Here is a 13,653-nt window from a genome sequence, read left to right as displayed (position 1 = left end):
AATTCATAAACTACAATACACTTATCTTCCCTTATTTTACTTAAAAGAACTATAAAAATTGTAAACATCCATGTCAGGTAATTCAAAATTTAGTGCTCGTTATTGTGAAAACAGTAGTGGACATCAAACTTGATCCAGAGATGAAAAAAAAAACATAAGCCCTTAGAACAAACTTGCTGAAGGTGAGCCCTTTGAGCATTAAGTTAAGACAGATAAAACCTCCATTCTAGAGGGTATTTATTAACTTAATTGTCTATAAGATTTCTGAGTACTCAAAGAAAACAAGCAATCTTTAGTTTCTTAAAACCTTATTAATTCATTAGCAAATACACGAAACATAAACCAATATTTACCAAATTTATCCATCCACATAATTACTATGTAGGTAATATCAGGTTTTATACAAAAAACTAATACAAAGATCACTCGTTACAAACTGTATCAAATTCCACATGAAATTCTTATAGATCACTTTCACTGTATTACTTTTTAACCCCCATTATCTTTAGCCATTTGAGATAAATTGACATGTAGTTTCACATTTGACTTTAAAGTGTATAATCAATGTAAAACATGAGTCCCAACTATTCTTTATTTTTAATATATCAAAAGATGCTAGCTCGCAAGATATTTTACATCAAAGTTCTTGGAATAATATTCTCAACTATATAAAACTCTCAACTATATAAAACTTAAATTTCAGCTAGCCAATTGAAAAACATAGAATATGGACAAAACTAAATTTGCTGTCATAGACCTTGAGAGTAATCTCAAACGCCATAGTGAAAAAAAAATGTAACACCAAAAAAGCCTTTTAAAAAATTAATTACAGAAACATACCGTATATGACACAAGGTCTAAGTTTCTCTTAAAAATGTGATATTTTCAACTGGATAATTCCAAACACAATGTACTTCTTCTTTAAATCTAAATCTCATGAAAAAAAATTTTGGAACAAAAGTGTTGGGCATGCTGAAGATAGATATGGCTATATATATCATGTTCCATTTTAAAGAGATTTAGAAAAAAAAATCACAATGCACTTGACCATATTTTTATGAGTATTGTTTAGATCACTTGACCACACTATTCTTCTTAAAGTGTCAAGAATTTTATTGAGCAATTACACTCAAATATAGCAAACTAAATATCAGGTAAAAGGGTCCCTATGTCAATAGTGGTAAATTTATATATTCTCACCAAAACCACATTTAAAACTTGGCCCAATTATCTTCCTATATTTTAATTCTAGAAGACCCTAGAATTATTACAAAGGTGATAACATTTTGCTGCATAAGGTAAGTAATAGGGTAAAAAACAAAAAAAACCTCCTGTGGTAAGCCTAATATACAGAAAAGCCCCCTATGGTTTCAAAATATACAATACGACACCTCATGCTTTGAACTAAATTGTAAAGGTAATGGAATCCGTTAAGCTTAACAGAAATGACTTATTGGAACCTAAAAAAAAATTTATACCTAATTTTTATCAAATATACCTATTCTACCCCTTAACGCTCAATTTTCTCTATTTAGAGAATAAAACAAATGATTTTTTTGAACTGTCTTTTGCTTAATTATGTCAGGACATTTTGGTCATTTCGTCCATTTCCGTTAAGTTTAACGGATTCTGTCACCTTTAAAATTTAGTTCAAAACATAAGGGGTCGTGTTGTATATTTTGAAACCATGGGAGACTTTTCTGTGTATTAGGTTTACCACAGGGGGTTTTTTTGTTTTTTACCCTAAGTAATAATCCAAAATATGTGGGCGTTAATTAGAAAATCTTTATTGCATGAAAATCCATGCATTTAAAATTAACATTTTCTTCCCCTTTATTTTACTTTTGTTTGTGTATGTACTATCAATGACATTAACCAATGACAGTTATTATATTATCAAATCCCAAAAGTTAGATCAAATATAAACTAACAAATGAAGGATTTTTTTTTATCGGCTAACCCCAAGGTGGGGGAGGGCACCACTCCTCAATTGATTCCATAATAATGAAAACAGTTATGGAAAGCTAAAGGAAAGCACCTGACAAACTAACAACCCCTAATAAAAGGAAAGGAAAGAGCATCAAGATTCAACGCTGCCTTAGTTTTACTTGGAAGAGAAGAAAACGAAGCAAAGATCTTGTCCGACCCTAATTGAGCCGTAGCGAGCGAGTCCGCGGCCGAGTTAGCTTCACGAAAAGCATGCACCAATGCTATCTCCAATTCCTATACCAAAAAACGAATTGCTCACAAAGTATTACATAAAGGCCAGCTATCCAACTTATCTGAATTAACTAGTGAAACCAACGATAGCAGGTCCCCCTCCATTGTGAAATTCCTGAACCCCTGCTATTGACAAAATCGTAGACCCCACCATAAAGCCAAAGCCTTTGCCAAAAGCACGTTAACTTCCCCAAACTCCTTGTAGAAACAAAAACTAACTGACCATCATGATTCCGTATAATTCCACCGCCATACGCCCTAGATGGAGAAACGCTCGCATCCGTATTTAACTTCACCGCGTTAAAAGGAGGTGGCGCCCAAGCAATAGACCACAACCGATGCCTGCCACGACCCGTTGTAGCTAACACGCTCCATGGGTGATCCCGATCTCTTATGAAGTGCTTCTCCTGAAATAGCCCAGCCGCTCCCAACTGCTTAATGCACCAATCAACTTGTTCAATGACCGTGGAAGCCGAAAACAATTCCCCCAAAATCTAGCTTGATTCCTCGCTTTCCAAATAAACCAAAGAATGAGTAAGGGAGCCCTTACCCGAACATAACCCGAAGGGACAGATCTAAGTGAAGAGAATTGTCAGGATTCATCCTGATCCTTTGTGGAAGAAAGAAAGAGAGAGAGAGGTGTTTATGAGCTGAGAGAGAGTTGAGAGGAATGAGAAGATATTTTCATTTGAAAATCTGATTATGAATCTGACTACCGCCTTTCTTCACCCTTTTGCTATTTATAGCATTATTTACACTTCATCGGTGCTAATCGACTTTGTAACTAACTGAAACAAATATAACAGATTTCCTAACTAACTTTCAGTGTAACGTCACCGTTTCTTGTAAGAATATGAACTCATACCCAAAACTACGTCACGCTACTTATTTCTCCTGGCAATTTTCAAAACGACGCCGCAATGCTCCAAACTACGTTGCATCACTTATGATTCCTAACAATACCCTCGCCTTCAGAGCATTCTTGTCCTCAAGGATGGAATTCTGGAAACTAGTGTTTGATGAAATCCATGTCCTCCCAAGTGGCTTCTTCGAATCTCAGATTGACCCATTTGATCAAGACTTGTGACACTGGTTGGTGGTTTCACAGTATGGCCCTCCTCTTGAGTACCATTTCAGGAGCAACCTGAATCTCATCATCAGGACCAATTAATGGCAATGCAGGCATGACTACTTGAGAACCTCCCAACTTCTTCTTCAACATAGAAATGTGGAACACAGGTGAATTCTGGAACCCTGAGACAACCCCAAGCTTTAAGCTATTTCTCCCACACGAGCAAGGACAGGAAAAGGACCATAATACTTAGAGGCAAGCTTCGAGGAACGCCTTACTTCCACAGACTGCTGGCGGTAAGATTGAAGCTTCAAATAAACCATGTCAGCAACTTCCAAAGCTCTTTCACTCCTCTTCTTATCTATAAAAAATTTCATTCGCTGCTGCGCTTGAGTCAGATTCTGGCGAAGAATTTGCAATACAGTCTGCCTATCACGAACAAGATCACTGGCTGCAAGAACAATTGTATCAGAAATGCACCCCAGAGGTAGCTAGTTAGGTTCGTAACCATAGAGGGCCTCAAATGGGGTCATTTTAAGGCTGGTGTGGTAGTTAGTGTTATACCACCACTCAGCCATAGGAAACCATGACTTCCACTTCTGAGGTATATCACTACTCATGTACCTTAAGTATGTCTCCACACACTGATTAACACGTTCACTTTGACTATCTGTTTGTGGATGATAGGCTAATCTAAGATTTAAGCGAGTTCCAACCAGTCTAAATAGCTCTTGCAAAAAAAGACTGGTGAAGAGCTTGTCCCTATCTGAGACTATCACATCTGGTAACCCATAGAGTTTGAAAACATGTGTTAAGAATAGCTTGGCAATTTCCACTGCTGAGAAAGGATGTTTGAGGGGGATGAAATGGGAGAATTTGTGAACCTGTCCATAAACACTAGTATAGTGTTAGAACCTTCAGAATTTGGTAAACTCTCAATGAAATCCATACTGATTTGTGACCATGCTTGGTTGGGCACTGGCAGAGGTTGTAATAAGCCAGGATAAGGAACATTCTCATGCTTGTTCCTCTGGCAGACATCACACTGTTTGACAAATTCAACTACATCCTTCTTCATCCTAGGCCAGTAGAAGACTGTACCTAGTCTCTTCAGGCACCCCAACTAACTAGAATGGGCTTCTACTGCAGAAGAATGTAAATGTTGAATGATTTGGTTCCTCAGATTACCATGATCTCCAACATAAATCTTCCCCTTTACGCTTAAAATCCCATCTGCATACTTATAGTCAACAACAGAAGTAGGATCTATCAGCAATTGAGCAATCTTCTCTTGGCATGATGAGTCACCCTCATAACTCTCAAATACATCTACCAACCATTGGGGCTTTATGCAAGAAATGGCACATACTACCCTTGCGGAATCCTCACTGACACAGGCTCTTCCTGCAGAATCCTCCTCCTAAAATCCCTTCCTGGACAAGGCATCAGCAGCTTTGTTCTCAGCTCCTTTCTTGTATTGGAGCCTAAGAGCTTTGTTAAGCACTTATGGTGCATTGGTGTATTCAGCCTTTGCTCCAACAAAATCCTCAAACTTTGGTGATCAGTTCTTATGATGAAATGGTATCCCAGCAGGTAGTGTTTCCACTTTGTCACTACCATCACCAAAGCTAACAACTCCTTTTCATATATAGATAGTCCCAAGTTCTTAGGACTTAAGGCTTTGCAGAGGTAAGCTATGGGTTGCCCTTCTTGCATTAACACAACACCTATGCCTTAACTACAAGCATCGGTCTCCACTACAAAAGGCTTAGAAAAATCTGGCATTCTTAGCACAGGAGTGGTACTCATGATGTCCTTCATACTCTAGAAGGCTGTGGCTGCTGATTCATTCCAGCCAAAAGAGTCATTCCTCAACAATTCAGTCAAAGACTTGCAGATTTGCCCATAACCTTGCACAAACCTCCTGTAATAACCTGTAAGGCCTAAAAATCCCCTCAAAGCCTTAACAGTTTCAAGCGCTTGCCAAGCTCTTATGTATTCAACCTTAGTAGCATCCATTTCAATCCCATTGTAGGATATGATATGGCCCAAGTACTCCACTCTCAGTTGAGCAAACATGCACTTAGACATCTTTGCATACAACTGGTGAGATCTCAAAATTTCCAGCACTGTTCTCAGGTGGTTTACATGGGATTGGAGGTCTGGACTGTAGATGAGTATGTCATCAAAGAAGACAAGTATAAATTTTCTGAGGTAAGGCTGGAAGATCTCATTCATGAGGGATTGGAAAGAGGCAGGGGTATTAGTGAGGCCAAAAAGCATAACTAGGAATTCATAATGGCCTTGGTGAGTTTGAAATGCTGTTTTATGGATGTCACAAGCCTTGAGTCTGATTTGGTGATAACCAGATCTGAGGTCAATCTTGCTGAAGAACTTAGAGCCAAATAGTTCATCTAAGAGCTCTTCAATATTGGGAATAGGATACCTATCCTTGATGGTGAGGTCATTTCAGTACCTGTAATCTACACAGAAGCGCCAAGTACCTTCTTTCTTTTTGACTAGCAAGACAGGAGAAGAAAATGGGCTAGTACTAGGCTTAATGATCCCAGTTTGAAGCATGTTGGACACTTGGTTTTCAATTTCTGTTTTTTGGGAGTATGGATACCTATAGGGTTTGAGTTTAAAAGGTTGAGCCCCTGGTTTCAAGGGTATGGTGTGGTCATGTGCTCTTTCAGGTGGTAATTGTGTAGGTTCAGTAAACACATCAGAGAACTGGTGCAATAATTCTGAGATTTCACTAGGGAGTGAACTTACATCATCTGAGTTGCTATCCTCAGGCACTGAACAGATTGATGCCAAGGTTCTGTGTTTCTGTTGCATGAATTTCTTTATTGCCTTTCCTCTGATTAGTTTTATTGAGGGTTGCTCAGCTGCACCTTCAAACACCATTTCCCCATTTTCTTCTGATAGTTTGATCAGTAACTGTTTGAAGTCGAATGTGATAGGATTGTACTGCACCATCCAATCTACTCCAAGTATCATATCCCATGTCCCTAGTTCCATGATTACCAAAGGAAAGCTAAAGTTATACCCTTGGATGCTCCATGTCACATTGGGACAAAACAGTTCCATGGAAATGTTGGTCCCATCAACAATTGTGGCCCTTAGTGGTGTCATCTTAGCTGTCCTGAAGATCATGGTATTTAGTAATGTGGAATTCAGAAAATTATTAGTGCTGCCAGTGTCAACCAGAACAGATATAGTTTTTCCTTTTAACACCCCTTGCAAATTTAGAGTTTTCCTCTTGATAGAGGTTGTCAATGCATGCAAGGACACATCTACTGATTGCCCTGGATGGCCAGTATACTCATCCTATTCCCTAATGGCCTCAAGAAATTCAGGTTCCTCATCTTCTTCCAGAATCAAATTCAAATGCCTATACTTGCACTGATGACCAGGACTAAACCTCTCTCCATACTTAAAACATAGATGATTGTTCTTTCTGTGCAAGATCTCCTGAGGAGAGATCTTTCTACTTTCTAGGTTAGTGCTCTCAAAATTTACCTTCTTTTGGTCAAATGGTTATGAAACCTTCCCCCCCTGTGTTGGATGTTAACAAGGGACTGGAGGACCTTGAATTTTTCACAGGCTCCCAGTTCCTAGTGTTTTTGGCATACCTTCCATTCAATGCCAGTGATTGTTCCTGCCATTCTGCAATCTCAAAAGCCTCAATTAAGGTATTAGGCTTTAACATCTTAACCATAGGCCTGATTTCCTCTTTAATGCCACTAATGAAACTGGAAACAAAGTAAGATTCAGAGAGGTGAGGATCCCTTACTAACATCAAGGAACTCAGTTCCTCAAATTTCTCCTGGTAGTCCTTGACAATGCTGGTTTGGTAGAGTTTATGAATTCCTCCACCTCATCTCTTCTTTCTCGATCTCCAAACCTCCTCTTCAATAATTCATAGAATTCTTCCCAAGAGATTCTTCCCTTGCTCCTCTTGACTCCTTGAAACCATATTTCTGCTTTCCCTACCAGATACATCTCCATTACTTCCAATTTCTGGTCCTCAGGAAGTTGATGAATGAGAAAATATTTCTCACATTTCCTGATCCACTCCTGAGGCCTGTCCCCTTCAAAGAAAGGAAGATCTACCTTAGGAGGATTCGGAACTGTAACCCTACACTCCTTGCTTGCTGCTGACTGATCACCCTATTCCTTTCATCTTATATGTGGATTGGACAATAAAGGAGTATTTTCTTGTGGAGGAGATTCGCCTGGTGCAGCTACTCTATCTCTGTTGAGAGCTTGAAGAAATGAAGTCAACTTCGTCTCCATTCCTGCCATTAATGCATCAATCTTCTAATCGAGCTCCTCCATTCTGGTATCTACGTGCGTTCAAGTTTCCTGTAGCTCTGCTTACATGGAATCGACTTGAATCTGAACCCTAGTCTCTAGTTTCCTGAGTTGTTCATCCAAATTCTTGAGTCTAGTACCATCTGCCATCGAAAGTTATGCGAATTCCACCGAGGATTGAAGGCTTTGATACCACTTGTCAGGATTCAACCTGATAGTTTGCGGAAGAAAGAGAGAGAGGGAGGGGTGTTTATGAGCTGAGAGAGAATTGAGAGGAATGAGAAGATATTTTCATTTGAAAAATCTGATTATGAATCTGACTACCGCCTTTCTTCACCTTTTTGCTATTTATAGCATTATTTACACTTCTCAATGCTAACTAACTTTGTAACTAACTGAAACAAATATAACAGATTTCCTAACTAAATTTCAGTGCAACGGCACCGTTTCTCGCAAGACTATGAACTCATACCCAAACTACGTCGCACTACTTATTTCTCCTGGCAATCTTCAAAACGATGCCGCAATGCTCCAAACTACGTCGCATCACTTATGATTCTTGACAAGAACCAAGCTACTAACATCGACGAGACGCCTCTGCTCCTCAGGTTTAAAATCCCAAACTGACGCGCAAAGAAACCCTATACAGTCATCGGACCCTCCACAAAAAGGCGCTCAACTGATTCTACATCTGTGCTACAACAGTAACATCCAGACACCAAATCGAACGCATCTGGATTATCTCATCAATAGGAAGCTACCGGCGCACAAGTCGCCAGGCGAAAAAGGAGATCTTAAGTGGGGTGACAGAGTTCCACAGAAAACTATCAACCAATGACAGGCTCCTCCTCTGGCGAACCTCCTCCCAGGTAGATGATACAGAGAATTCCCCAGAGGGAGCTAGAGCCCACACAATGCAATCCTCCTGATGTCTTGAGAATGGAATTTGGAAAACATAGGCAATCAGAAATGGAGATAACCAACGTCGAAGCCGCTGTTCATTCCACCCCTGAGCGTCATAGAACTCTCCCACAAGCATATGGGGGGTCAGCAACCCCTGTTAGCTTAGCCAAAGGCTGGTCAAAGCATCATGCATCATGCATCACGCCAATAATCAACCAATCCTTTACCTAAAAACCACTGAATCTAACTTTCAGCAATGAGTCGAATTTCCTGGACACATCTCCACCCCACAGAGGGTCGAAGGACAACCACCATCGAAGGGTGAACTCCTCTAATATACTTTTGGTGCATAAACTTGGACCATATCGACTCGTGCTTTCTTAGCCGCCACCACAATTTACATGTAAAGGCACGTGAGACATCTGAGAAAGATCAGAACCCCAACCCCCCTTCTTCCTTGGGAAAACACAACCAGTCCCATGCAACCCAATGAAGCCGCTTTGACTCCGCACTATTGTCCCACAAGAAAGAGTTGTAAATCCTCCCAAGAGTCATTAATACTGCCTTAGGAGGATGCACCACCTACAATAGATACATGGGGAGAGAACTTAGCACATGTCGGATGAGGACAATTTTGCCTCCCATGTCGAGCAATTTGGAACTCCAATGGAAGAGGGGCTGCCGAAATTTTGAAATAAGACCGTCAAACACTATACATTTCAACTAACCCTTCACCAGGGGGAACCCCAAATATTACATCAGAAAAGACTGCTGACAAAAACCAAGGATAGAAGATACCAAAGTCAAATGCTCAGCCCTATCTCGAGGAGAACAAACAAAGTAGCTTTTATTTGTATTAACTTTTTGTCCCGAATAAGACTGACAGTTCCCCAGAAAATCAAGTACAACCTGTAAACACCCTGCAGCACACCTAGTGAAAATGATAGGGTCGTGAGCAAAAGCAAGGTAGGGAACCTTACCCCCAGCCGAACCATAGAACCATAGCTCATTTCCCAAGAACAACTGATGTAGCTCTTGGCCGAGAAACTCCTCCACGAACAGAAACAAAGTTCAAAATAGGGGATCCTCTTGTCTAACCCCTCTCGTGGATTTAAAGAAACCTCAAGGTTCACCATTGATTAGGACCAAAAACCATGAGTTCGCGAATGTTCGGAACAGTAAATCAACTACCTGTTCTCCAAAACCGGACATTCGCAACATAGTATTCTGAAAGGACTATTCCACTTGATCATAAGCCTTCTTCATGTCAAGCTTGAAAATAACATTTGGAATGCTTAGTTGTCTGTCCAAATCCAAAATCAACTCTTGGGCCAATAGCACGTTATCAACAATACCCCTACCCGGTACAAACCCCGTTTGCCACTGAGAAATAAGAGAAGGGAGCAACCAACCAATCCGATTTGCTATAACTTTAGAGATAATTTTTGAAGACACATTACATAGACTAATTGGACGGAAATCCTTCCTTCGATGAGCTCCATCAATTTTTGGAAGGAGAAGTAGGAGGGAACTGGACTAGTACTTGGGTTGCTCCACTCCCAGGAAAAAAAAAATCATGTATTGCCTACAACAGATCCACTTTGATGATATCCCAACATGACTGATAAAATCCAGCTCCAAATCCATCTAGCCCAGGCATGCTATTGATGTCCATCGAAAATACCACCTCTTTTAACTCCGTTAACGAAGGAAGTGCAAGAAGCATGGCATTATCCACATCCGTCACCTTGGGGACCTCAAAATTAAATTAAGGGGCTTTAGGTCGACCTTCCGATTCAAATAGTTGAGAATTAAACGCTATTGCTGACACTTGAATAAGCCCCACGGAATCTACCCACGAGCCATCCTTCTCTTTGACCCGAGAGATAAAATTCATATTTCTTCTTTGCCTAACAACCCCATGGAAGAACGCTATGTTAGCATCCCCTTCTTTCAACCATCTGATATTCGACATTTGGCGCCAATAAGAACATTCCACCACAAGTTCACGGGAGAAAACAACTCAGGCTTCATTCAACCGCAACTTTCACAAATCGTCTTTGTTGGTATCAAACTCCACTTCCCTTAGCTTGTAGTTCTCCTCGGCTGTTTTCACCTTAGAGAAGATATTTCCAAAGACATCATGATTCGAAAAGCATAAGAGCCGTCAAACCAGCTTTAGCTTCTGAACAAAACCAACCATGCCTATCTCGGAGACCGATTTTTTCCATCCTCCGCCACCACTCCCATGAACTGGTGATGAGTACTCCAAAAGTTGAGGAAGCGAAAAGAAGAACATCTTACTCTGTCATTCTTACACTTAATTAGCAGAGGCGAGTGATCTGAGTGTCCAAGAGCCAAGTGCATAACCTTTGTGACAGGGTAGCTATCCATCCATCAAGCATTGACTAGAGCCCGATCTAATCTTTGCCACATGACACCATTTGTCCAAGTAAAAGGTTGCCCCTCAAACTCCACTGAAGCTAACCCGCAATTAAACATAGCCGTATTAAACTCATCAACATTTCGCATGTTCATAGAAGAACCGCCCACTTGTTCCCCTGCAGAGGAGACAACATTAAAGTCTCCCACTGCCATCCAAGGTCTCACCATATCACCGTTCAACAACTCCATAGCTTCCCAAAGGGGTCTTCTACCAACTCTAGTGCACTTTGCATACACTCCCGAAGACTCAAAACAAAAACCAGAACGAAACATGATCCTAGCATGGGCTAGCTGTTCGGCGTGTTCTGTAAACACGATACCAAACTCCTCACCCCATAGGCACCAAATTTTATCTTGAGCAAAACCTATTGCCTTATCAAAACGAAGAAAGTGCTTAACAACCTCCAATTGATTAAAGTCAGAAATTGGTTCTAAAAGAACCACTAAACGAACCGAATTTTCTCGAACCTACTTATTTAGATAACGAAGGGAGTCTATGCGAGAAGCTCCCCGTATGTTCCAAACTAAAAAATTAATTGGATTTGAGTTGGAAGCAAAAACCATAAGTAGCTTGAGAATACTCACGAACCTGTAGCGAAGACTTTCGAGGACGCCCATTAGGGGTGGGCGCGGGTCGGGTACCTGTCCCATTCACCATTTGGCTGACCCGATCCGCATCTTGTGGGTCACTCATTTTTTGACCCTTACCCGCCCCGTATATTAGCGGGTACCCTATAATCGGGTACCCGCTGAGATAGGGTCGAGTCAACGAGTACCCGCCCCGTCCCATTTATCATTTAATTTAGAAAAAAATGATTTATACCAATTTAATTTTATATTTTACACATTCATCTAAGATTTAAGAAATATTTTTTTCTAAAAAAAGGTTTCCCACCAAGAAACAAGCATGTGAAGAAAATATAAGATAAAGGAAAAAAATTAAAAGAATTCGAAATCAATAAAAGTTTGAAATAAGTAGCACAATTTTTAATATATATGTTCCACATTAATTAAACTTTTTTCTATAAAATATAAGATCATGGCCTCTACAAATGAATCTTGTAAATAAACTATAGTCTCTCATATTTGTAATGCAATTTGTTCAATAGAATTACTTATTTAGTTCTTATTATTTTATAGTGTGTGTATAAAAATAAAAATAAAATAAAAAATATATATATGTGGGGCGGATCGGGTACCCGCAGGTTTTTAATTATGTGACCCTAACCAACCCCGCATCTTAGCAGGTACCCGACTCTCTTTTGACCCGATCAAATAATAAAAATCGGATATCCTAATTTTTAGATCGGATCGGATCGGATATGACGGGTTTTCGGGTTAGCGGATAATTTTGCCCACCCCTATCGCCCATGTCATTTTTTATTATTAGTTGGTTGCACCGACACGTGATTGTTCGCCAATGCCGTATCAACTATTTCCAATTGCAACGCTTGCCATTTGCGATGCAATTCCCCTTGGAACAGCTTCAGCTGCTACAAAGTGCAAGACAGTCATGGAAGATTCCCCGCCAATAGGGCGTGATGTAGCAAAGGTTAATTAAAAACAAATAAATGAAAAATAAATTATGTTAATTTTTTGTACAACTTGAGCTCATAAAACTTGAAGCACCCTAAAATTGACATTTAGTATTTTTAATGTCAAAATTATGAGTTGGACCAATGGAAGCTTTCTTAACTTCCCCTCATTTATTATTCACCCCAATTGGTAGATATATGTCAACCACTTATTGACACTTGAATATAAATATAAAATTGAACCCAAATTATTGAAAGAAAGTGGAACCTTTAATTCGGTGGACAACAAAAATTGTACTTTATAATGGTCAAGAAGATACGCAGTTTTACATAGTCTTAAGAAAAGTTCTTCTTCAATAATCTAACAGACAACACTGTCTATTAATGCTCATTGAAACTATAACTTTAGATCTTCCATATTTATAAAATTGTTGCTCAATGAACTCAAACAAAATTGATCAATAGTTTGAATTATCATGGTACTTTGAAAAAGGCCAAAGGGCAAATTTTTGCATAATCTTAATATTTTAATTTATCCTCTAAAACAGGCCTTTTCTATGTTAAACCGTAATTATAGGACTTTAGAAACTTTACTTGAAGTACAATAATAGCAAGATCAACCAAGCTAAGTAGTAAACTCAACTTTACTTTTCCATCTCAAAACAATATTGCCAAACAAAACAACAACAAAATGACAATTGTTCACACAAATATTGCAAACTTTTAACAATTATATTCGAAGACATATCACACACTTGAAGTAATAATAATAGGTGAGCAATTAATGGCAATATTCATGTGGAAGATAAATTATATTTCTAAAGAGTGTTCTTTGGATAGCATAAACCTCCCACTCAAGTGAAACAGTGAGATAACTTTAGAAGAACTAATGTATTTCAAGTAGATAGACCCCTTTTGAGGTCATAATTTTCCCTCATCACACACTCAATCCTTTTAAAATAATATATATGATTATCACCTTCGGTCAGATAATCATATAATACAATTATAAAAGACAAGCATCTCAGGATCCTTATTAAATAAATTTATGAATGATGATAATGGCCACTTCAGTGTATCAGTAATAATAATTTAGTATACTATTTAACTGGGATAAATACCATATGATCATAAATGTACCATGTGATCACTTGACCC

General features: G+C 39.2%; 1 protein-coding gene across 1 annotated transcript; it reads right to left on the bottom strand.

Moving 5' to 3' along the window:
- Positions 1-5,116: 5,116 nt before the first annotated feature.
- Positions 5,117-10,814, bottom strand: LOC140016103 (uncharacterized). The gene is made up of 6 exons (XM_072069282.1): positions 10,689-10,814; positions 8,472-8,669; positions 7,140-7,468; positions 6,931-7,050; positions 5,769-6,440; positions 5,117-5,678 (listed from the first exon to the last, which is right to left on the bottom strand). Exons 1-6 carry the CDS (start codon positions 10,812-10,814, stop codon positions 5,117-5,119), a joined length of 2,007 nt encoding a protein of 668 aa, XP_071925383.1.
- Between the last annotated feature and the right edge of the window lie 2,839 nt (positions 10,815-13,653).

This window comes from Coffea arabica, chromosome 1e (genome assembly GCF_036785885.1).
Source record: "Coffea arabica cultivar ET-39 chromosome 1e, Coffea Arabica ET-39 HiFi, whole genome shotgun sequence".
Taxonomy (NCBI): Eukaryota; Viridiplantae; Streptophyta; class Magnoliopsida; order Gentianales; family Rubiaceae; genus Coffea; species Coffea arabica.
Note: the sequence above shows the minus strand (reverse complement) of the source record. Positions and strands in the feature narration are given on the sequence as shown.

Bases quoted from the DNA above. Each gene is read 5' to 3' on its own strand.
- LOC140016103 (XM_072069282.1), bottom strand. From the start codon at position 10,814: ATGTTCTTCTTTTCGCTTCCTCAACTTTTGGAGTACTCATCACCAGTT. The intron at 7,469-8,471 runs GTTCGCCAGAGG...TGAAAGGAATAG, and splicing joins TATCATCTACCTGGGAGGAG to GGTGATCAGTCAGCAGCAAG. The intron at 6,441-6,930 runs GTATGCCAAAAA...CATGATCTTCAG, and splicing joins TCACTGGCATTGAATGGAAG to GACAGCTAAGATGACACCAC.